This window comes from Thermobia domestica, chromosome 12 (assembly GCF_964235325.1).
Source record: "Thermobia domestica chromosome 12, izTheDome1.hap1.1, whole genome shotgun sequence".
Lineage (NCBI taxonomy): Eukaryota > Metazoa > Arthropoda > Insecta > Zygentoma > Lepismatidae > Thermobia > Thermobia domestica.
The window spans coordinates 102,188,458-102,213,587 of record NC_137465.1 but is presented as its reverse complement, the minus strand read 5'-3'; the positions used below and the strand labels follow the sequence as shown (position 1 = coordinate 102,213,587).

The 25,130-nt window shown below is 32.8% G+C and overlaps 1 protein-coding gene across 1 annotated transcript in view; it reads right to left on the bottom strand.

The window, feature by feature from the left end:
* Positions 1-204: 204 nt before the first annotated feature.
* LOC145666058 (uncharacterized) overlaps positions 205-25,130 on the bottom strand; it is a 115,239-nt gene continuing 90,313 nt past the window's right edge. Inside the window, exons 3-6 of the mRNA XM_081733157.1 lie at positions 15,837-16,148; positions 7,594-7,641; positions 6,234-6,256; positions 205-394 (exon numbers count right to left, since the gene is read on the bottom strand). Of these exons, the coding sequence (XP_081589283.1) occupies positions 205-394; positions 6,234-6,256; positions 7,594-7,641; positions 15,837-16,148 (573 nt within the window). The remainder of the gene's footprint in view (positions 395-6,233; positions 6,257-7,593; positions 7,642-15,836; positions 16,149-25,130) is intronic.

The window sequence follows — 25,130 nt, the reverse complement described above, 5'->3', positions numbered from 1 at the left end:
TTATTATTTCCAATATTACCGATATTTCCGCCTATTTCACTCTGGGTTCGTTCATTTGTCATTAATATACTAATATCTTCTTCAGGGTTCCGTCGATCTGTCTCATTTTCAGCTTCCACTGCGTCTTTCACTTTCTTTCCATCGCCATCAAGTTCTACTTCCATCATCTGCTTAGGTTCTGTTTCCGTCATCTGTATCGGAGTTTCAGGCACTTCGTTTAACTCGCTTTCGTCTCCATCTTTTGACGTCAATATACACTTCCCCTTCTTCATCTTCTGTCATGTTTTGAGCTTCACTTCGGCTCAGAATATCCTTCTTTTGACATTTTGGACATAGCCTTCTTACATTCTTTCCACTCAAGTACACGTACTGTTCGTCCTCTAGTCCCATACACCTGAAATGGAACCATCCATTGCGCACGTCACAAGCAATTATCTTTTAACTTATTTCATTCTTTCGTTTGGCCGCTTTTTCAGTCAGCACAACACTTTCATTACAGCACTTACATTTAAGCGTTTGTACTTCAGTTCTGGACATTATATTTTCATTAAATTGATCCGGAGAGTTTCTCCTTATCCCCCACATTTACCACTCTTCACAATTAAAGAGTTAGGTTATCACAATGAACATGTTAACACAGATGTCGTGCCATAGTTTATTCTTTCAAAACTGTATTCATATAATATATTCAAATTCACACCATCATATTACTTCCGTCAGCAATGTTCTTTCTTTGAAATTTCAAACTTACAGGATGTCTTCTTCTCTTTATCTTTTCCATAACTCCAAACAGCTAAACAGTATACAGAAATTGCGATTTTTAAATTTTAAGTTTTATGAGTCGTAGTCAGGCACGTGAGAACCGGTATTCTCATAAATACAGTTCTTATAAAATTTTAAATTCTGGTAATTACCTCGTAAGTTTTCTGTATTGTAGTTAATTATTTCTGTTTTCACTTTACTTTGCTATTTGGTTTGCACTAAAGAAAAGGGAAGAACTCCAACTTGACACCCTACACTAATTATAAGGACATTTTCACAATTTGCTTCAACTTCAACCTGGCTGGACGTGTCCATTTTGTACCAAAACCATCTTGTGTTGTTCGCGCAGCATTGAATTTGTATTTTGTTCAGTCTCGTGTTTCCATCGCCTGGATTTTCGGGGAGAAACTGAAATTAAGTAGCCTAGATGTAAGGTTGCCACCGCAATGATCGCCGCTGAAAACATGTTAACGGAATCCAAATTCGTTGTTGCGAGGTAAATGCGTCACGTGAATTCGACTTTCCAATTAGAACACATATTTGTTATTATTATCGTTGGCATATTCTACGAAAGCAATATTACACTCTAAACATAAAATTGATAATTTCAAAATTACCTTAACAGCAAACTTCTAAGTGATACTATATTATCGATAGATTAAAGTCATATGACAAAATTGTACATTTAACATGGAACAAAGGGAATCAATAGGTTAAAAGATAAATAACATAACGTCTTTTAAAAAATTGGTAAGTAAATAGCATTTGACAATAGCATCACAACATTCATCAATGTTTGTACTACTTGCAAAATTAGATGATAACGTCACAGTGGCATACATAATAGTGAACAATCACAATATAAGAAAATGAATATGTTTATGGTTTATAATAGCAATATTGAATAGCTCATAGTACATATTGCTATTTGTAATTCTTATTTACTCTACGAACGCACTTTATTGACTCGTTTCTTCATTTAGTTCCTGGTGTAAAGTACCTTGTTCGTGACAGGTAGTTACAATATAGGCTCATAGTAAATTGATTTACTTCTATTTCTTATATTCAATAATTAAATTACCCTCATTACTTGTGTATATAAGTTCTAGGTTAATCACCAGTTGGCCGCGATATTTGCGTTGCCTTATATAAACTGACTTGTTTCGCTTTTCTTATGCTCGTTTGGTTTGACCACGTTGTTTTTATTGTCTCGACGGGAAGCAAAGATGAGATATTGTTTTTATCCATTGCGATAATTCATGTATGCTCTTAAAACCAAAGAGTAATAATCCTTAATGGATCTTGTCTTGGGTCAAAGAGTAAATCTATGAATGGCGTTTAGATTACTGTTGTCTCTGAAATGTCTTTCCCTTTTCTCTCCATGAGTTGAGAACGGTCATAGCACAAGAATTTTCAGTAACAAAGAAAGTATGGAATGAGGTCGGTTATCGGAATAAATTCCAGACCTTTAACTAATGCTATTTTCTCATTTGTCGTTTCTTTCTAGTTATATCTATTTTTCTGACGTTTTATATTTCATATACACATATATATTAAGTCATTTAGTCATTATTAACACGTTTATTCGGAGTACACCTAATATTCCGTGGAATAAGGAGAGAAAGAGATTGGTAGTAATAGATTTCTATTCGGTAATTTGACTCCGCGTATACTGTGCACTGAAACAACACACGGAAACATGGTCAGCACGTAGATGTAATGTGTTTAACAAAAGTTTATTAATATCTCACTACATCCTTGAGAATCCGAGTGGCAGCTAAATTGTTTGATTCATGTAATGAATCTAGTCTTAGTGATATTGAAGAGAACACAAATTATCACCTTTAACAAGCCAGGATGAAAATTGTTTGAGACAAAGAATATTTGCACGCTTTGTCCTTTGTTAGCGGAAAGGTTGGTGATACGAATGGAATTTCTGTTCTGTAGCTGCAATCCAAGTAATACTATAAACGCTAGGTATGATTGGAAGTTATAAATATCCAGGATGTTAACAGGAGCTATATAGAAACCATATCTTTGTTTTGAATAACTAAATTATAGAAGTTGGAAGTCTGTGAATTCTAGTCACATGGTTGTGAAGTTCGGTCTACGTGTTAAATAAAAACTTACACTTCGGAAGTTTAAATTAGTAGTTACCACTATCAAACTTAATTTTCTATTGAATACCAATCTACATAGTATTAAAATATCGTAATTTTACCAACGTTTGAAGTAAATATGTTGTCTTTAAAAATGTTTAACTTTGAGGTGTGCATTAAGCACTGTAACATGTCTGGGTAAATTCGTTCCAATGGGAGAAGCCTTTCCATGGGCGCCTGGCTAGTGCCTGGCCCCGTAACTGTCTAGTCCAACCCTCTAATTATGTAGGTCGTGTATAATTAAATCTAATCTCTCTCTCTCTCTCTCTCTCTCTCTCTCTCTCTCTGTTCCGACGGATGCGTTTTATCCAGTATTGAATTGCTTTAGTATCTTGGTTGCTCTCGTACTCGGTTGTAAATGAGTGTTTAATGTCAACGAGTAATTTTGTAGTATCACACACGTTATGCACATGCAGGGTGCGAATTACCGGGGGGATGAGGGGGATTTCCCCCCTCAATCATATTTTGTTCCCCCCAAAGAAATCAACTGAAGTATTCCCACTGGGGATGCTCGCTTTCGTAAATAAGCGACGTAAACTATCCAGTTTTAGTCATTTCTAATTATCTCACTATTTTCACCGTCGCTTAGTTTAACTATATTATTATGACTACAGTTGTTACTTGCAACGGTAGCCTCATACCCTTCAGTTCGTCGTCGTTCGTGAATATTGAATGTAGTAATTGAGCATAACAAAGTAGGAAATGGATTTATAAATGCTCTTAGTGGTTGGTCAAGTAGTAAACAACTAGCTTCTTTCATCATACTCAGGCGTGTCATATCCATCCTCTACATTTGTATTGATTATCATCTTGTTTCAATTTTTGTTATATTTCATTTTGATTTGCAAGTTTGCATGTAGAACAAGTGGACTTAATAGAACTTAAGTGAACTATTATTGCTTGAGCATCACTGCCTTTTGCAGTTTACGGAATGAACTTTTGAAACTACTCAAAATCTGAGTTATATATTCTCTCGTGGCTATATGTTAACGTATATGCTTACGATGCGTCTGTAGTGAGCAGACACGTTAGTGAAGGTAAGTAAGACCATAAGATTTGTTTTAGCATTTGCTAATACAATTGATTCTCCGTGTCATTCATTGCCCATGTCTGTATAATCACTTAAACTGGAGCGTGCATTTTAAAGTTAATCCTTCACTTTCTATCTTTCTTTTCGCTGTAGATTGCTGTCTACGCCAATAATCCTGTCTGAAAAACTTCAATGTAGTGTTTATACTTCATTTGATAACGTAGCACATATTGAATCAACTCAGCTGTAACCTAACATTAAAGTAATTATAAGTGTTGATTTCCTGAGCTCCATCATAGAATCGATATTTAAAAAAACTGGAGAGCGCAGCATTAGCGAAAAGTAGAAGCGCAATCTCGAAATTTGAATTGAGAGTTTTTAGATATTTGGCTTTCGATTTGACCTTGATGCCAAAAATCGGGACAAGCAACAATCCATTTCTCGTATCATAGGCTAATATGTAGACTTTTAAAAGTAAAACCGATTTAACTGATAATTTACGTGGTTTTCATAACATTGAAGTAAGTTTTCTTTCGCAAGGCTGTACGCAAAGTGGAAGATTTCAATATGAGCGGAAAATTTAACATGTGTTTGTGATCATGGCTATCACTCGGACCGAATTATTATGTGAATAAACCCTAGAGAGCACAACATTTAAACACATTCAGAAAGGTTAGGTGTGGTATATGCATGTCAAAAAATATATTCATAGTTATTGTCGGTATATTTATTGAATTAATAAATCCCTTATTTATTATAGATGTCACATCATATTTATGTGTGTGCGGGGGAAAGGCATTATTTTCTCATTTTGAATTATTGCACCTTCAGATTCTACGTCATGTTGGCCTAATTTTATCCTCCCCAATATAAATTGTCTAATTCGCACACTCTGCACATGTATTAATAAATTCATTTATTAGGGCTAGTGTTTTGTCGCATAGAATTAGCAACGCTCGTCAAGCTTATCATAGTGTTTTATTTCGATGCAGAGATACGTCTTGGCTAAATGAGCTGTTTGCCCTTGTCTAGTCAATGTTGTTATTGACTGACGTCGACGTAATTTCTCTCATATATAGTTTAATAATAATATCTGTCCAAGTTAAATCAGTTTAATCATATATTGTGAGCATAAATTTCCATTCAATCTATCCAATGTCTATTTTAGTCAATCCACTCGAATATATATATATATATATATATATATATATATATATATATATATATATATATATATATATATATATATATATCATGTCGTTTGTCTACTTTGTCCGCCTATGTCCACCCGTAAGGGAATGTCGTTAGTGTGTCACTAAGTTAAGAAACTGCTGCTGTTGTTGCCCCGTTGAGTGCTTTAGCTGCCTACTATAACCAGAACCTTAGTCTTAAAGCTTTTCTTCCGAAGTTGGTGTACAGAACTCTACCGTGCAGAAGTTGCGTTTAATACGTGAGGTGGCTTTAATTTAACTTTTTCTTTGTAATAAGATTGATATTAAAGTGCGCTAGTGTATTGAAGCTGCTGAACGGAGACGAGAAAGTGATAATTCCTCTCTTTTCTTCATTTGTTGTGGCACCTGAAGTGACTTAGGAAATGGTTGCACTTCTGCCGACGGACGCTTGTTCAGATGAAATAAAGTATATCCTGAAGGTTTATCAATGTTTGTTTTAAACATCGACGCGACGAAAGGTTGTCAGACAGTCTATTGTGGCTATAAAGATTTAACGCTTTTCAATTCAGTGGTACACGTGTAATGTTCCGCTATTACATATCTGAGCCTCAGCGCATTATATATTTTGAAAGTATGGTGATTAGCTACTTGGTCCGCATCCTATGATCTAAATTTTCGAATCGAAAGAAGAAAACAAAAATATTGTTGTTGGAAAATTGGATTGTTAGCTGAAGTGTGTTTAAAATAAGTAATTTTAATATTTTCCTGCAAGGATAGCAGAATATAAACCTGTGACAGAGTGATTTAAAGAAATAAAATATCAATAGGTAATATATAATTATATTTATTTTAATTGTTTTGTGGCTGGAAGAAAAAAAATTGCTATGAAACGTTAAGTTCAAGTTTTAGGTCGGGAGAGAATTTCTTCCTCTCCCTAAATCTTCTTCCACCATAAAATGAAATATAAAAATATAAGAGTATGGATAAACTCTTCAAAATTTCATGTTTTATCAAATTCTATACTTTCTGAATCCCAGATATGTTTAAATTGGTTGTCTAAAACGTTCAAGAATTGCCATACACATCGTTATCCCTGAAGATTCATCTTACCGATGTGGTGGAAGCCGACTGGCCTGCGAATAGAAAATAAGAAAATATTAATTATTGTATTAAGAAGAAATATAGATTAAATGTAATGATATACGATATATATATATATATATATATATATATATATATATATATATATATATATATATATATATATATATATATATATATATATAGAGAGAGAGAGAGAGAGAGAAATAAAGAAAGAAAGTAAATATGAATTATAAGAAGGTGACGTATAAATATAAAGTTAAAATAAGAAAAGTAATATTTTGAAGTAAAGGAAAGTCGCACTTACCACTTATAGAACGGGATCTCTAAGGGTCACGTCTTAAGGAAATCTGCGCCGAACCTGAAAGAAAGCGAAGAAGAAACATAAAATATCAAATAATGAATTTGTTATTGAATAAATAACTCAAACAGAACAATACTAATTAAATGATAATAATGTATTCCAACTATTCAATGTTCGTGCTATATTTAAATAATACAAAAGTACATAATCTGAAAGTCAGAATAAAAGTAAAATTCTAATATTAGAAATACCTGTATTTGTGTTACCTCCTTTCTTAAGAAGAATCTTGTTTCTTCTGATTGATTTTCCTACGTTGTGAAGTACAGGGATGGCGATCCAATTGTGCAGGGCCAAAACATTCCTCAAAATTTTCAATGAGAATGACCATATTGTTTGGACAGATTTCACAGTCAATTACAAATACTCTGAAAATGATTTTCTGTGTGCATAATGAAAAGGAAATAATGCCAGTTTGCATTTAAAATAAGGACTGTCATCGGAAAATAAGCAACAACAATTGATTATTAAGATATTTCTGATAAGCAGGTAAAATATACACAATATCTGTCTGAAACAGTTAGTTACAACATGTTTTGTAATTTAATTAATTCATATTTTGATTTTGGTGAAGGGACGAAATAATTAAAATGTATTGCCATTAAGAAAGTTAGTGGTTTTGGGATTTTTAACACAAAAACTCCACGCAGCCACTGTAAATCATCATGAGCAACATGCAATAAAATAAATTATTCTCTCGTCAAAATTATTAGTATTGCATATTATATCAAAATGAAACGATCGTATCCAATATCATGTTTTGATTAATATATTCATCATGTCAGTCGCAGTTTCTATGAATAAAGTAAATGTATTGTATCTAAGTAAACATCAATATGCTTTCGTTGGAAACGAGGTACAGTAATAAGTATTCTGACATTTATTAATAATTTCATGTGCTGATATATGTCAACTTTCCTTACGAAATAAGGTGTGTACATATCTACATGTTCAGCAATCAGTTTAGATCAATGCAATGGCGATCCTACAATGTAAACAAATACTTACATGTGTCGTACGAAGATTCATATTAGCACCGGCATCAACTAGGTTAACCTGTAAAAAGGAAAGTATATTAAATCAAATGAAGAATCGATATAATGACGTTTAATATATAAATATATACCGCATATAATGAAATATGATAAGATGTAATTTTATTTGATAAAATGAGAATTATAATGAATTGTACTGGAATAATATATATATATATAATAGAATCTATAATAATAATAAAAAATAGAAGAAATAAAAATACTTACCTGTGGTGAAGAGGAATGACTGGTGATGCTGGGAAGTCGTTGAATCTTGACGAAACTTCTGAAAAGAAATAGAAAATATTAGTGTACAGAAAATAAGATCTAATCTAAACCTAAAACTCTTATGAAACACATTATACTAAAATTAACTATTGCTAAGTATGTACAACGCCTACGATACCACAGAAATGTTTATTTAACAAATAATAAGTAAATAAAACAATGAATGCTTACCTCAGTTGCCAAACATTGTAATTTGTGGAAGGTTTTTCTGTTATAAGCAATATGATACAGAAGTGATTCCGTGTTTGAAGTTATTGATTCGAATATACTGTATTGCAGGGGATTTGAAGTTAATTTTGTTTTAAATTTTTATGTACTGTACAACTATAATATAAGGTCTTATAAATTGCATTGCAATGTTTTCAAAGTTATTTCTTTAATTGATATTAAGTCTATATTTTCTTAGCTGTTGCTAAGTTCGTTACGGAAACCCTAACAATCCGTTCGATGTGATTTGTATATCGTCTTTGTATACTCCTGTGCCCACACGAACTTGGAAATTGCTTTTTTCTTCTTTTCCGCGGCGAGTTGCTGCGGTGGCGACTTCAGAAATTTACTGGACCAAATTTTGTTTACTTCTCGCGTGTTTTCAGGAATGCGTTGATGAAGTATATATAATAAGTTGCGCAGTATGAAAGAGACAATGTAACCCGTAAGCAAGGGCTACCACAACACACGGAGTGACAGTGAGTGACAATGTAACTATATGTAACTATATCGTTGTTTGGCTCTATATCATCTTATTCCTGGGAACTATTCTGGTGGAACTTACAGTTTGTCGTGGAGTTCTAATTCTGTAAACGTTGACAAATGGTAATGGAGACATTTTCAAGCTAAAGTATATCTAATTGTGATTTTCCCTCGCTTGCTTTCTTCTTTGATTGGATATCTTAAGGAACGGTTAAGTTTATAGTGATACTCAGTTTGTTATTCTGGAGAGTGTGATACTAAACTAAGTCCTTTGTTAATAAATCTATTTCTTTGTGAAAATATAGAAATTATTTAAAATTTAAAACCTATACAATACAAGGTAATCAAAAGTAATAATTGATAGGTTGATCGCTATTACTCCTCCATCTGACTGCAACCTCCTGGGGCAAGATTCTGGTATTCATATTTCTTTTTCCGTTGCGAAAATCGTCTCTTTTCGGCTCGTATCAGGGTTGCCAGGACCCCGAGCTAGGGATTGAGGAGATCGGCTCAAGATAAAGCTGATTATTCCGTATAATTTTATTTTATTTTAGACTGTTGTAAGTTAACACTTTATACTGGCGATAGACTTGATCAATCGTGCAATTATTTATACATATGCATTACTATTACCATTATATATTAATATTATCATTTTATTATTATTATTTACGTAGTTTCTTATTCATTCAATTAATAATTCATTTACCATATTCATCATTACTACTTATTTTATACTTTTTAACTTTCGTCATATTTATATAAATTTTACTCTATTTTATATAACGCTTACGCATGCTTACATACATGGTTGCATCACGAGATTACTGATTATACTTAATATATGTTTTACAGATGATCAGAAAGAATTAGCCGGTGATCATGAGATGGGAAAACAGATGAAACTATAAGTAGTGCATACTACGATTGCTGCTATATTACCCACATAAACATATTTGCATGCATGATACGACATATATCACAGCATGTACATTATTAAAGTATGTCATAAACTATGTTAGTTCCTGAATTTTGCTAGATATTAATTTCTTTCAGCATGAACATATTGCCGTGACGTTAATTGCAACAAGTAATGCCAAATTGAGACTTAGAGTATACTGCGAATTTTGTTGATAATTAAGCGTTTTAAATCTTCATTTTGAGTGGCTAACGAATTATGAGGGGGAAAGGTTTCCACACTCCGAACATGCTCTTCTAGTGAACTTGCATTTTGATAGCAATCTCCTTTCCAAAATCTAAATTGAAATGTGTATAGTGAAAGTAATAATATCTTACGTTGTTTCTTTTTCTAATATTACAGAATTGTGTTACTCCCTGGATAATATTCTTCTAACTAGTCCACAGGTAGTTTAAAGTCTTCACTATGATGCAATCAACGATTTTAACAGATTTTATACACTAATTAAATTATTCAGATTCTTTTTCTATACGTTATTTATGGTATATCTCTTCATTTGTTTGTTTATTTTATATTACAACTTTCTCTTCTTATCGAGGTGCAAATTTATTTCATTAGCACCATTTGATTTTTCATTCGTAAAAATCATATTTTAGACGGAGGTGTTAACATAATATTAATTGCAGTGTAGGCATTTTAATTGTAGAGTCAGCTGTAGCGGATCACTACAGTATTCATAGAAAATAAGTATTAACATCAAATGAAAATTATTTTCAAGTATATTAGGTTACGAGTGTAAAATATATATTCATAAATCCATATTCCTTACTATTAGAGTTTTTTCATATAGTTAATCCTGTAAATGCCGAGCGTAACGAAAATGTCACGTTTCAAATTTCACATCGGTATCGTTTCAAATTGCATTGAAACACATTTTCAATTTCATGTGTCATAACTAGTAAAAGCTGTATTATATTTTTCTTTAATTTTATAATAATTCAGGCCATTTAATATCCATAAAAGAAATATAACTGTTTATGTAATCACATTACTTTTTCTATCAAACTATTATGTGAATCATGTATTTTTTTCTTAACACATTTTCAGCAAGATACTCATATTTATAATTAGTTTTTAATGATTCTGGTGGATAAAATTTTCCTTTAACTCCTTTAGTTTTTGAAGTCTATTTCTATGGTGATGGATTCGAAGATATAAAGTCACTAATAACAAATACTTCCTTTGACCAGTTTGGGTTTATTCTTCCTCAAGTAATCTTTTGGATTTGATTATACGAATATAATAATCAATTTTATACTTTGGCTTAACGCATTTATATTCTTCCTTACACACATTTTCCAATATTACTTGTTCATTTTTACTAACTTTTAGAGTTTTCAGACCAATTGTTTTGTGAACTATTATTATACTCGTTAATCAATTTTTGTAATATTTCTAACAATTTATAATTTCTTTAAGAAGTAAATTTCTTCCACATGTTTTGTTTGAGTTCGTTAAAACGTTAGAAATAGAAACGCACAATTTGCTTTTGTGTACAGCGTTAGTTGGTTTTATAGATTATTCTATACAGTGTATAAAATTGCGAACGACGATTTTCTACATTATAAATATGGAAGAAATATGTGAACGACTTAAGCTAATATATGAAGATCTTAAAGTTAGCAAATATTGATAAAAGCAAAAAAAAATGTTTAAAAACAAAAAATGTTAAACGAAAACTTGTATAAATCAAAATCGAATTGGCCTCTGAATAACTTGAAGTACGATAATTATGGTTTTGATAAAGTAAATACATCTGGCAGAGATAGGAGCGGTCATGATAAGGTAGGTTCTTGCATATACCGTAAGAACCTCGATTAAGAAAAGCTGAACTGATTAACCGTATTAAACAACAAGAAGATGAACAGAACAGATTAAAACTTATACAAACCAATTGAAACAAGAAATTTTTGAAGAGCTTAATCTAAAAGGTCTGAAACAAAAGTTGAATTAAAAGAAATTTAATTTAAGAATAGATTGAAAACATTTAAAATACAAAACAATGGAGGGTATAAAGATTCTGTCAAATTTTTAAATGCAAGTGGTAGAGTTCTTAAAAAATAAAATTAAGCATTCAAATCTTTTAATGCGCTTAAAGTGAATATTTATTTACTTAGAAATTTAGAAACGGAAACAAAATACAAGAACAACTTTAAAACAACAAATAAAACAATACTGGAACTTATACATTTAAATGAATTTTACACAAACGCTCTAAATAAACTAAAAATAAAAGTAGTAGAATTTCAAGGAAGAGGATCAGGATGAATATTGCATGCTATAGATTTTTTTAAGAATTAATAACTATGTTCAAATGAATATGTCTTCGCACATAGAACTTCTAAACGTGATTAAGAAGAGAAGAGCATGTGTTAATATTAAGAATTAAGATCAAGAATGTTTCTTATGGTGAAGCGTATCTGCATTATACACTGTTAATAAAGTTGCGGAAAGTGCTATTAAATATGAAAGATATGAAGAATACTTTAAGGAAGTCTTTAAGACCTTTCATTTTCTGTTCAAATTACACATACATTCAGGTTTAATAATAGAACGAATATCTCCAATAGTGTATTTGGGTTTGATGAAAACTTTTCAATTTTTCCACTGTGAATTACAAAAGAAAGGAAGGGGAAATATTAATCTGTTATATTTTAAGAATAGAAAGAATTTTCAATACTGTTCAATTAAAGATTTGTGAAAATTTTATAGACAATCAAATAACAATCTGTGCACAAAAGACTTTTGTATGAAGGATGCTTAGCAAAGCGTTTCAGATCACAAGAGTTGCTAAGAGAACATGAAAAATATTTGATTATATTCTGCTGCTAAAATAATATTACCTAAATACTTAAATTTATTAATCACGAACTTTTCTTAAGAATTCATTCTCAACAATTGCAGATTTTGAATTATTATCAAAACAAATTAGCAAATGCCAACTTGATCCAGAAAGATCTTACTCCAATGCTTATTAAGCACACTAACCGAATAATGTTACTAATTACGTTAAAATTGCTTTAGATTCACATAAAAGCAAGCACGTTGAAAATATAGGCATTGATAGCATTTATTGAGAAATTAAAAGAAGTGATAAACATTGCAAATAATTATGACGTATAAACCTATAAACATTGCAAATAATTATGACATGTATAAACCTATGAAACTCTTTAAAAATATATTTGAATAAGCTGAAAATTGTCATATCTGAGAAAGAATATTTGCACAAATTCACGCTTATTAGAAAATAATATGAAGAGTTTAAATATTTTAATTAGCTATTCAAAAAAGAAATTTAGGAAGGATTAAAACATTTAGAAGAAGAGTTGTATATGAAAAAGAAAACGATATAGATGACGTAGATGAATTATTAAAAGAAACAAACGAGAAAAGAATAGTATAAGATATTTTTATAAATGTAAGGAAGAAGTAGTAAAAGTAATATAGAATCATGCAAAAAAATCGCTGATCATGATTATTTAACACATCAATTTAGAAAAGGAGCTCACTCTAATTACAACTTAAGATATACAAATCCAAGATTCATTCTAGCGTTTATTAACACTTTGTCTGGATATGATATATATTTACAAAAACTTAGGATGTGGAAAATTAATAGAGAAAATAGATATAATACTTTACACAGAGGAAAAATACTTTCTCAAAAAAACAAAATACCAACATGAAAGAAATAAAAGAGGATGAATTCAGTTAATATTCATAGACTTGTTTAGGTTTTTATGTAAAAGTTTAGCAGAATTAGCGAGTAATTTAAAAATAAACAATTTCGAAAAACGCTGAAGTTCTTTCCTATAAATGTAATTAATCTAGTAAAATGCAAAGATACATATCCCTATAATTATGTTGATTCGCCTAAAAAATTAGAAGAAACCGTTTCATTATCAAGAGACAAGTTTAAGAACATATTAACAGGAGAAGAAATAAGTGGTGATTATGTAAGATCATAAAAGTCCTTTCACAATTTATATGCCTTATGGAGATTTTTAATAGAAATATATTTACAATAAAAATTAGAAATATTAGATAAATAAAATATTACAAACAAAGGACAATTTTGAAACTGGTAATATTTTAGAGGTAGATTTAGAATATCCAAAAGAGACTCATACTAAACAATCCGACTACCATTAGCTCCAGAAAAATTACATATATAATAAAAAAGCTTCAAAAATTATTAACACCACTTTACGATAAAAAGTATATGTTGTATTATTAAAATCTGAAATTCAATTTATGGCAAAGACTTAAATTTAAAAAACAATCAGATAGCATTGAAACCATTAGCGTATTTACAGAAATATATGAATTAAATACAGAAATTCGATCACAAGCAGAAATGGTTCTAAGACTTTTATAAACTTATAATGCTGTATTTGGAAAAATTATGGAAAATATAGGAGAGTAGATATTAGACTTATACATAATAAAAAATACTAGTGGTAAAATGAATTGCGAAGGTTAGTTTAAAGATATATTTTCTAAAATCAAATATTTTCTAAAAATCTAGCAGCTATTCACATGTATAAAACTGAAATCAGTTTTAAACCTATCTATGTTGGGATGCATGTTCGAAATACATCTAAATTCTGTTTGGGAGGTGTATGATTTCTATTACAATATATTATTGTTCATATAGAAACAAAAGATATACAGAGTGTTTCAGAACAACACCGACAACGTTTGGGAGGTGATTCCTTACACCAACATAAGACGAAAAGTATAGACCAACCTGGGTGCACAAATGCTTCCTTTGGAGCTATAGTTGAAAAAAATAAAGTTGAAAGGTCCATAGCTCCGAAACTATGGGACCTACCGTAGTCGGGTCAAGACTTCACTTAGGAACTAATATGTGCATTATCCAAATATCAATGTTTCAGAATCCGAAGGTACGCAACATTTTTTATAAAGAGCGTTTGGCTACGGGCATATAATTTGAAGTATTCACCAACTACTTCTATAAAAATTGTTGCGTAAGTACCGCAGGGTTCTGTAACATGGATATTTAGATAGGGCACATACTAGTTCTTAAATAAAATCTTGACCCGACTACGGTAGGCTCCATAGTATTGGAGCTATGGGCCTTTAAAGTTCACGTTTTCATGTTTTCGGCAGCCTATAACTCCGAAAGGAAGCATTTGTGCACCCAGGTTGGTATACTTTTCGTCTTATCTTGATATGACGAATCACATCCCAAATGTTATAGGTGTTGTTTTGAAACACCCTGTATATGAAGATACGAAAGTAAGTATGAGCATTTAGATACATCTGATTATAAAGCAAACAATGAATATTGTTTGGGATTCGTTAGTATAAAGTATTAGGAAAATTTAACTGTGACCTTGAAAGTAATAGAAAAAATTATAGGTCTTAAATCAAGAAAGTATGCTATTAAGAAGAAGGAGGCAATGATGATGAAGGTGTAGAGAAAAAGAAAGATCAAATAAGAAAAGTAAAGCGATTAAAAGTAAACGTTGTTAAATCAGAAATATCTTTCAAAGCTTACGAAGAAAATTCAAAATACAATTCAAAGTAAAAAAAAAATAATAATATATTTCCAGTAGAGGAAAACAAATTTGCATTAAGCTCTAACGATAATAAAAGATACGTATTAGAATTGGAATACATACTTTAGTTTGGGGACGCAATTGGAATACATACTTTAGTTTGGGGACGCTACGAAATAAGTTTAAAGAAAGAAGAAGTAATAATGAAATTAAAAGAAATAGAATATGACTATAACAGAAAAAGAAATGAAAATTAAAACAGAATATAAGAGTTAAATAAATATGATTATGTTTAAGTTTAGATATAAGTGATCAGATATAAGATTTTTATAGTATGTGTATGAGGTTAGTTACATATAGAACTGTCACATTATCTTAAAGTGATTATTGCTTATTGACTGACTAGTGTCGCGTTCCCATATGTTTGTTATTCTGGGAAATTCACTCCCAATGTTAAAGTGTTTTAAATTTATCAACTGTTTATACGTATATCTGTACTGAGATAATGAGCATTATATTATCGGTATTAAGTACGAATAGATCACCATTGCTCCATTCTTAAATGACATTTCGTTTACTTACTTCTGTATCATATTTCAAAGTTATCTTCAATATCACGTGGTAGTGGTTAAGCAGTACTTTTGTTAAATTTGTAGTATGGACAAAAACTTAAAGCCTATTTGTTATAAAAAGAAATATACAAAAGTATTTATGACAAGTAGATAATCTTACCGTAAATATACATAAGCCTAAGGCAATACCAATAATGATTTTCACAACTTTGATTATGAGTTTGAATATTACACTAAAGCAGCCTTCTGAATAAACTGTTTCATTGTTATCGTAGCAGCTACGTGGAATGGTACCAGACAGAAAGTAGCGAACTAATTCCTCTGTATTTTCAGCCTCTTTTCGAATATCGTCATCCATGGAAACAGTAGCTAAAAACTCTACGATTAGCAAGTGAATCATATCTCTGTTCTTCAAAAGGTTATAGCTTGATATTTTATAATCATTTTCATCACTAACACCGCAGCATTTAAACTGAAAATGAAAGATAAATATATTAATAATGCGTTGTATACACGAGTCTTCTTTCTGCAATCTTATACCACTTCCACAACAGTGTGTACATAGTAAAAATGATTATGTTAAAACAACTTAGTTTTAACACAGGCCAGTGGTTGCAGCATGACTACCACTTGAACGTGTTGTTTGAATACCATCGGTCCGGTGTTGCGGGTAATAGGCCTTCAGTTACTGGTTTGACACCGACGGGATGTTTAGCGGTGTCAAACTAGGTGAAAGAACGTAGAAATAGGACCAGCACCACTATGATTTTTTTATATATATACCAGTACATACCATGTTTGTTAGTAATACCTTAGCTGGTATGGTGAGCGCAGGCCGTTGCGATAATAATTTTATTAACTGTATTATTGTTTAATTTTCTGTGAAAATCTTTCATTTGTTAAGAACAATGATTTAGCGAAGATATTACAACTAGTGATGGGTAAATTCCCGGGAAAATATATTTCGGGAATATTCCCGGGAAAATTCCCCAAAATGGGAATATTCCGGGAATTTATGTACAAACACAAAGAAAATTTCATTCTATTACTATACTATGATTTCAAAATAAAGTTCGCTTTTACTACAGTATACTTACTACTGTCGTCTCCAGAGGATTCTTTAAAATGTATATACTGAACGATATTATGTTTTTATTATTATTATTATTATTTTATTCTATTTAGACACTCCGCATAAACGTATTTTTACTTACTATATGTTTTATTAAGTAAATATGTGCTAGGAAAAACCTTTACATCGCTCAAACAGTTATTTATATGTAAGTGGGTTTTCTAAACTTGACCCTACTACTAATATTGTAATCATAGAAAATTTCAAACGTTATAAACAAATTAGGTTGGTAACTGCCAGAAAACATGAAAATTTCGTATGGTTGCCAGTGTATGGGATGGCATATATAGCTACAAAATGTCGATTTGAGGTACACTGCTTTGTTACTGTTTTCTTACTGTGTACTATTAAATCTCTAATTTAAGGAGATATGCTATTTCGAACAATATACACGGTGTTATAAAAATTCGCCAACAAAGGTTGCTACATGAATATACCGTTAAATGAAGCAAACAAATCCTAATTAACACAGTCCGGAAACAACGATACTAATGAAACATCCTGAGAAGCAACCCTAATTTTGATATGTAAACATTACATTTTAGAAGTATATGTATTTATGATTACAGCGATTTCTCACAGAGCGAAATTCTGATTCTTTCAATATTTGATTCTTTCTCACAGAGCGAAATTCGAATCAGAGACAGCAGACAGATCGACATCTATTACTGACGGTGGTTCGGGGTGTATTGACAGTATTTCACCTCTGTCTAAACAGAATTTCTAGTTTACATTACAAACTTGTTTCTTGTCATCATTTATAAATTAGTATTTTGCTATTTTCGACTGCAAATGGAAATGGAAATTTAAAAAATCATATTAATTAGTTATATAAAATACAGTCAATGAATTTCAATTTTTAAACCTCGAAATTATTTAAAACCTAGATCTAAATGATAATAAATGAAAAGAAAGCAATTAGTCATTTGGTTCTTATAATTTGAAAAAGAAACTACAGAAATGGAAATAAATTCCTTCCCGGGAATTTATGTCAGAGAAAAAAACCGGGAATATTTCCATTTTTTGTTTTCCTTCCCACCAGGAATATTCTCACTGCCCATCACTAATTACAACCATATCAAAATCCTGCATATCAGATAAATACATTCGTACTGTAACTTAACACACATTTAACATTGCCTTCCAAAGATATCATAAATATCTAGTAACTGATATTGAGAATTTTTAATACATTTTATTTTTATTTTTATTTTTTTGCTACGATCAAAGCTTTACCCGGTATATTTGTCACTTATATCAATTAACGAACAACGCATTATATTTTCTGTAACTTTTTACAAAAAATACTTTTGTGAGCGTATGAATTTTCTGACGCATTTACATGAGTAGAAATGTTACTATCTGTTGTTGTTATATTCACTACAGACGTGATCAAATTATTAGACTCACGCTCGAAAAATGCAAAATTTGATGTAGGAGTCCTAATTTCAGAGTTCTAGAACATTTAATTTAATGGTTAAACCACCAATATAGGATTTTTCATTTGTTTACTGTACAGTTGAAGTGGTGATATCACCCTTGCACAGCAGATGGTATTAGTGAGGGGGGGATTTCTGAAAGTGGTGTTTCAGTTGTAGATAGCTTATTGTGGTTCCTATAAATAAGTTACAGTCTGAAGTGTTGTGGTTGCTGTCGTAAGAAGTTAACGACATTCAAAGCGTTCAACAGTTCCAATGGACCAGTATAAAATGATCGTGATGTGTTTCGTGTATCAATCTTTTATTCTGTGTAATCCTGTAATTGCAGCATATTTTGTAAAGCAAAAGACCTTTCTCCGCGTAAAATGGAAGTTAACAATATACTTCTGGTGGAAATAAGATTTACATGGCAACATATTGCTAGTAGAGTTGGGATAGAATAAAAATCTGTGAGTAGAATCTCTGTTGAAATGAACAAGAGCCAAAATAGGGTTCAGAAAACTAAAAAGATTGGCTCTGGGAAACAGAAGTGCAACTTCTAATAGACTTAAGCATAAAAATGGCTGAGTATGGCGGAGACATTTGGCCTGAAAGTGTTTGATGGATTCTTTGTGCCGAGGGAATAAAAGCACACGGCCAAGAAAGAAAAGAAAAATTAGAGTCTACTCTAATCACGGTAAAGAAGTGCCTCGAATGGGCACGAGGCCTAGAATATTGGACTGCTGACATTTGACGTTTCAGTGATGAATCACGTATCTTTGTGTCTGAAGAATGTTCACAATATGTGTGACGTTGACCTGGGAGGAATTTAATTTGTAATGTCTTTAATAAACGGTGAAGATCCTACTTCAGTGATGGTCTTGGGTGTGATCTCTATCTTCGGACCTGGAAGACTGTATATAGTAGAGAGGACAATGAAGCACGATCAACACCTACGTTTTTCAAGAAGAACTGCTTTCCAGACTGCACTCTGGTTTGATGACATACAATTAATTTTTGTGCATGATGGAGCCCCATACCACCGGGCCAAAGTTGTCACAAAATGTTTCGAGGACAACGAAATTAGTGTTCTTCTGTGGCCAGGCACTAGTCCTGATATGAACCCGATTGAAAACTTCTGGAGCTGCATGAAAGAAAATCTAAAGAAGAAGCACATTAGAACCAAACTTCAATTGATCAAGGAGATCAACAATTTGTGGTATCACGATGATGAATTGAAGGCAAAATGTGCTAAACTCGTACATAGGATGCCACAAAGGATAAGAGACTTAATAAAGAATAGGAGATTTCATAAGCAATATTAATCTTTGTGAGATATAATTTTCTTGTAAGGATTCCATTCCGTTTTTTGTTTCCAATTTGGATATACACACTTTATAGTAATTATATTTGAATGTTACGTAGGCATTTCTTTTATTGATATTGAAAAACAGACGTCACATACACTAGAAATTAGGACAGAGTTATAAAGTAGTAATTTGGACTAAGTTCGAACGTCTTTCCTAACGTAATATTGTAAGAACAGTAAAATATTCAGAAACTAAATGTTGAGTCTAATAATTTGAACACGTCTGTATGTTACTCATCGTTGCCTATTATATTTCGTTTCTCGTAAGCACTTTTACACATTTATGACACACTTTGAGATCCATAATAAGAATCATATCCGTTTAATAAGAAATAATGTGTTCTTATAAAAGTAGTTGTCTGGTAACTGAATATAAAACAGCACCAATGGTGTGTTAGGTTACTCCAATGACTCCTCATCATGTCAAGTCTCCGTCAACACTTAAAACTCCCCCCTCCTCCCCGATATCCAATGGTGTCAGTGGTGATATATGGAGTGGAACCAGATCTCACGGATGACGAAACTTTTCTGAGGAGCTATATCAGGAAGGCATGTCTTCCTGTCAAACAATTAACCCGATGAGGAAAAATCAAGAGCCTAAATATCTCGTACGGGTTCTTACCGATCGATCTCAATTGATAGATCACTTTCTATCAAACCGTTCGTATGTATATTGGCAACGCTACAAGGTGGAATCATCTCGCACACTACCACCCCCACCATTACATTGCGAGGGATGCCTGCAGTGTAATCATCCAACATCTCAATAACGAACATCATTAAATGTGACTTCTGCTCACTTCAATCCAATTAATTTATGTTCTCTTTTTGCTGCCAGCAAACTAGGGAAAATAGAGTGGTGGTTTCCCGTTGCCTTCCACCCCGCAGTATCCCAGCCGTAAAAATCACTCTGACCACGCCTGGGACTAATGTCCAAGTTGCCGTACCAATCACTATGATTTCCGCCAACTTGGCTACTGGAGAACTGCTGCCTTCTCCCAGAACACTCTTCGTCTGGCTACTCCATTTAGACCAATTCGGTAGGGGTGGCCCTTCTGTTAGTGAACTAGCACCGACACAGCTCTAAATTTCACTGCAGCACGCAATCCTCCCCACCCGACACATAAGGTCTTCGTAAAGGTGGTGTTTATTGGGGGGAGGGGTATCCAACTAAAGATTTTCATAATCAAAAGGTGCCTTCGCAATGTAGCACATGTTCGGAGAAACATCTAAGATATAATTACCATTGTAAAGCCAAGCCACAACCAGAATCCTCAAATCCGGAACATGTTGTACTAATGCGTTCTGTCGACCTTCCGAATCCACTTGCTAACTCATTATTACATTCTGTCACTGTTGAGGATTTACTCTGATTTTTCACAAGTACATTGTAGAAATCCATCAATTTCTTCAAAAGCATATCCTAGCTCAAACAATTTGCGTAGACAAACTCCTTTTCCATACCCAGCTTCACGCCACCTATTCTGGACCAACAGTTCGTTTTCAAATCCAGTCACCTGAATTATATGTTGCAGCTTGCTGGTTTTTATCTGCATATTTTTTCTACTTTTACTCGTGGCTTACAATTTATTTTTCAATATTCTTACTTTAATATCACGTCAAATAGTCTATACGCAATTATTTTAGTAGAGGAATATTTCAATCTTTGCTAGGCATGGACACGAGACGCGAGAACGCGAGAAGGCTCGTCTCGTCTCGTCTCGCAAACGAGACGAGATCGCGAGACGAGACCTGATATCTTTTGCGAGACGAGAACGCGAGACGAGACTTCAGCAAGTCTCGCGGGACTTCTCGCGGTCTCGCATAGTTTACATTTGTGATATTGATATGGTATTCTTTTGCAAGTACCATCATACATATTGAAGAGAAGATAGTTAATAATGTCAGGAACGAGTTTTGTAATAAACATGGGTGTACCGACAGTAGAGCGCCAGCAAAACGAGTGATGGCAAAAGAGCGACGACCAGGAGAGCGTTAGCCAAGAGATCGACGGGTCAAAAGGTGACGCACAAAGAAAGCGACAGCCAGGAGAGCGACGGTCCAAAAGGGCGACGCACAGAGATCGATAAACTATGGATCAAATGCTTGAAACGTGGTCATAATTCAAAATCAGTAAAAATGGACAAAAAATTGCTATAATGAGGCTTTTGATCTTGTTAATTATCAATTTGACATCAAATAAAAAAAATGGAGGACCAAATTTGGAAAAATAAAATTGGCGAACTGGACTTGGTACATTGGTGCATTTGACTTTGTTGATTACAAACTTACTAATTTGACATTAAAATTTAAAAATTCAAAATGGCGGATCCATATAGCGGACTGCGTCTGAAAAAGTTTGAGATTTGAGAGGAAAAGATACTTTGTCTACTTCAATAGCTAGGACAGAGTCAATCTACCAGTCATTTATTAATTAAAATATAACTTAATGAAGTCATTTTAATTTTTCAGTTAAACAATTGTTCTTCTCCACCTTATTTTTCGAAAGCTTAGTCCTCAACCATATAGAGTCATTCCACCTGAAAGCGAAAAATCAAGCAAGACGGTCGATTATGTGAATGATAATAACCAGAAATATATATATAAAGTTCTAAACCGTGTGGAACAAAAAGGCACAGTGGAATACTAACAATATTTTGATTCCAGTAAGAAATATGCTTCCTCCACAAGTGGTGAAAATTTCAATTTGTATTTCGACTTACTTCTTTCCCGGCATGTGTTTACGTGGCTGCACGTTCCTTGCTGCTTCACGTTCCTTATCAGCTGTAAAATTCCACAAAAACATTCTTGTAAACAAAGTCCGGGTGTAAAAAGGAATGCAATCACAAACGAGAGTAGTGTTTTTCTGTTTTCACTCCTTTTAGTAGACTCAGTTCACGAATTGTTTGTAATTGCTTGCAAAATTTGAACATTTGTTTTGGAGATTAATATGTATTGCTTTCTTTTCTTTCTTTCTTTCTTTCTTTCTCTCTTTCTTTCTTTCTTTCTTTCTTTCTTCTTCTTCTTCTTCTTTTTTTGAATTTTGGAGCAACAACAACAATATAAAGTGACAACATGAAAACAGATACTTTAGTGAGGCTCAGAAACACAAATTTGAGCGTTTTAGTCATTTCCGATCAGAAGTTAGAGGGGACATAGCTCAGCATCCGTTCTCTATGCACTATATACTTTATACCACTAGCACTAATAGGAATTAGAAACACAAAAGATGATTTTTTTCTGTAGAAAGTACAGATGATACTTATTATTCTCTCAAAATTACGTTCCCTTTGACACAAAAAATTTTTCAATATTTCTTCCGAAAATATAATTTTGGTTTAGTTCATCGACTTGGACTAAAAAGATCCAAATATTTCGTAACCCAAAATATGTATTTGCGTCACTACTACGTGGTAAAAAAAAAGGACTGTCCACATATCTATAGTACAGCGGGGGACACTTCTGGATGGTACAGCCATATGGAGATTTACGGCAAGAGTGCTCCACCAGTTGAGTCCAAAGTATTTGCCGGGAAGTATTGCAACCGAATTAACTTAAAAAGAAGGCGGGTGGCATAATCGCCAGGCACTGAAAATTCCCATACACTTGGGTGAAATTCCCACTACCGTCTACAGCATCATTTTTCCAAAATGAGATGAATCTTAGACGTTTAGTTCTTATGCCAAACATACTACTTGATATTTGTCCTATTCGTGAAGATAAAGTGCAACAACAAATGAAAGCCCAATCCTGTTGCTGTTGGAATGAACTCTCTTTAAGTCGTTTGATCTGAAATGACTTTGCAGAACCTAAATAAATATTCTGTCACTTCAGGAGGGAGGGGGTAGGAAGAGCGAATGCTCCCCTCCTACAGTATAAAAACATATACTTTTAATCAAATGCTTAGCGAGAATGAGCCCATTGGTATAGCGCTTTTATGATATGATCTTGCTCCCAAGCCATCTTTTCTCATAACTGACAACATAGGAGAACGGGAGATGCAAATATGATGAAGGAGAAATACACTCACATGTGCAAATTCAGAATTGGAGACAAAATGTTCGGATAGCATCCATATTTTGTCGAAAATTTTGATTTTGTAAGTAGACATGTAAAAGCTCACCCGAACTTGAGAGCATCCCATTACCAGTGGTTGAATTCAAGTGGAGAACTCAGTTGAGAGCATCAGATGATTAGGGAGGAAGAGAAACATCTTAAGATATGGGGAACGAACAATGGAAAAAAATACCAACTGGCCTCAACCGGACGCGAACCCTAAACCACATGATTACCATGCCACGCCACGCCTTTGCTCACTCATCCACGGAGCCACACAGAGTGAGAGACGGTCATACGTCAGGAAAAGCGTTCGTTACGACCAGTGATTTATTTGTAGGGGGAAGCTAGGGAAATTCTCCGTCTCTAGTTTTTCTTTCCTTGGCACTAACTTAATTACTGTTGTCCCAGCCTGAGAAGAATATTTTCCACCTCTCTAGAAAATTTCCTAACAATTTGCATACATTTTAAGCAACACAAAACATTTATTCATCGCTGTTCTGCATAATTATACTTACACAAAGGAATTATTTCCAATTCTATGAATTCCCGTACCAAGTAAACAGAAGTACTGAGTATGAAATTCTATATCTCGCGAATAGTTTTGCAGAAAATACCTAAACTAAATTTTCTATTGGGAACAGGGAGAAGCACACACGCGGGGCTTAGGAAGCAGATTGCGCCCATAAGATTTGTTTTGGTCAGTAAGAGACATAAATTTACATTCAAATGGCAAAATCACACGTTTAATTATGCTATAATTTTACTTTTGGTTTTACTTAAACTTTTTCCCGGGGTGAACCCCCGGACACATCCCAAATGAACATTTAGCCAGCGGTCCTCCTGAATTCAAATCCTGGCTACGCCCCTGCTACCAAGTGATATATTCTCTGTCACATAAGAAAATTCATGTTTTCCGTGGGATACTATCTTTTTCCCATTACTATTAGAATGAAATCGCTACACATTCCTTGCTACCGTATCGCGATTTAATTAAATGTTTTAAAAGTTTTTAATGCTCAATCCCTAACCAAATTGATAACTGCATGATCTATCTGTTTGCAGTTCACTTAAAACACTATAGAAATATCGTAAAACTTAATTAAAGGAAAAACAGTTCTTTCACAGCGTGAAGCTTACGATTATTGCCATATACTTATAGCGTAGATGATTCGTGTAGCTTCTTCCGTAGCTCCTTGGATCCGAGCAGAATTCCCATTCTCGCGACCCGGGTTCGAATCTTCGCCTAGTTACTTTTAATTTTTATTTTATTATTGATCAGGTAGGACTCCAGTAGAAAGAAACATATGGTTACAGTTCAAGGTGTGATTCGATATTCTGCAAGTATTTATTTATTTATTTATTTTTTTTGTCAAGCGAAAAAATGAAGTAGAATTTTAGATGCGTAAAACTTCTAAATTTGATAGTTAATAAGAACTATGAATAAGATTACAGCTCAAAATAAATTGAATTCTCTTC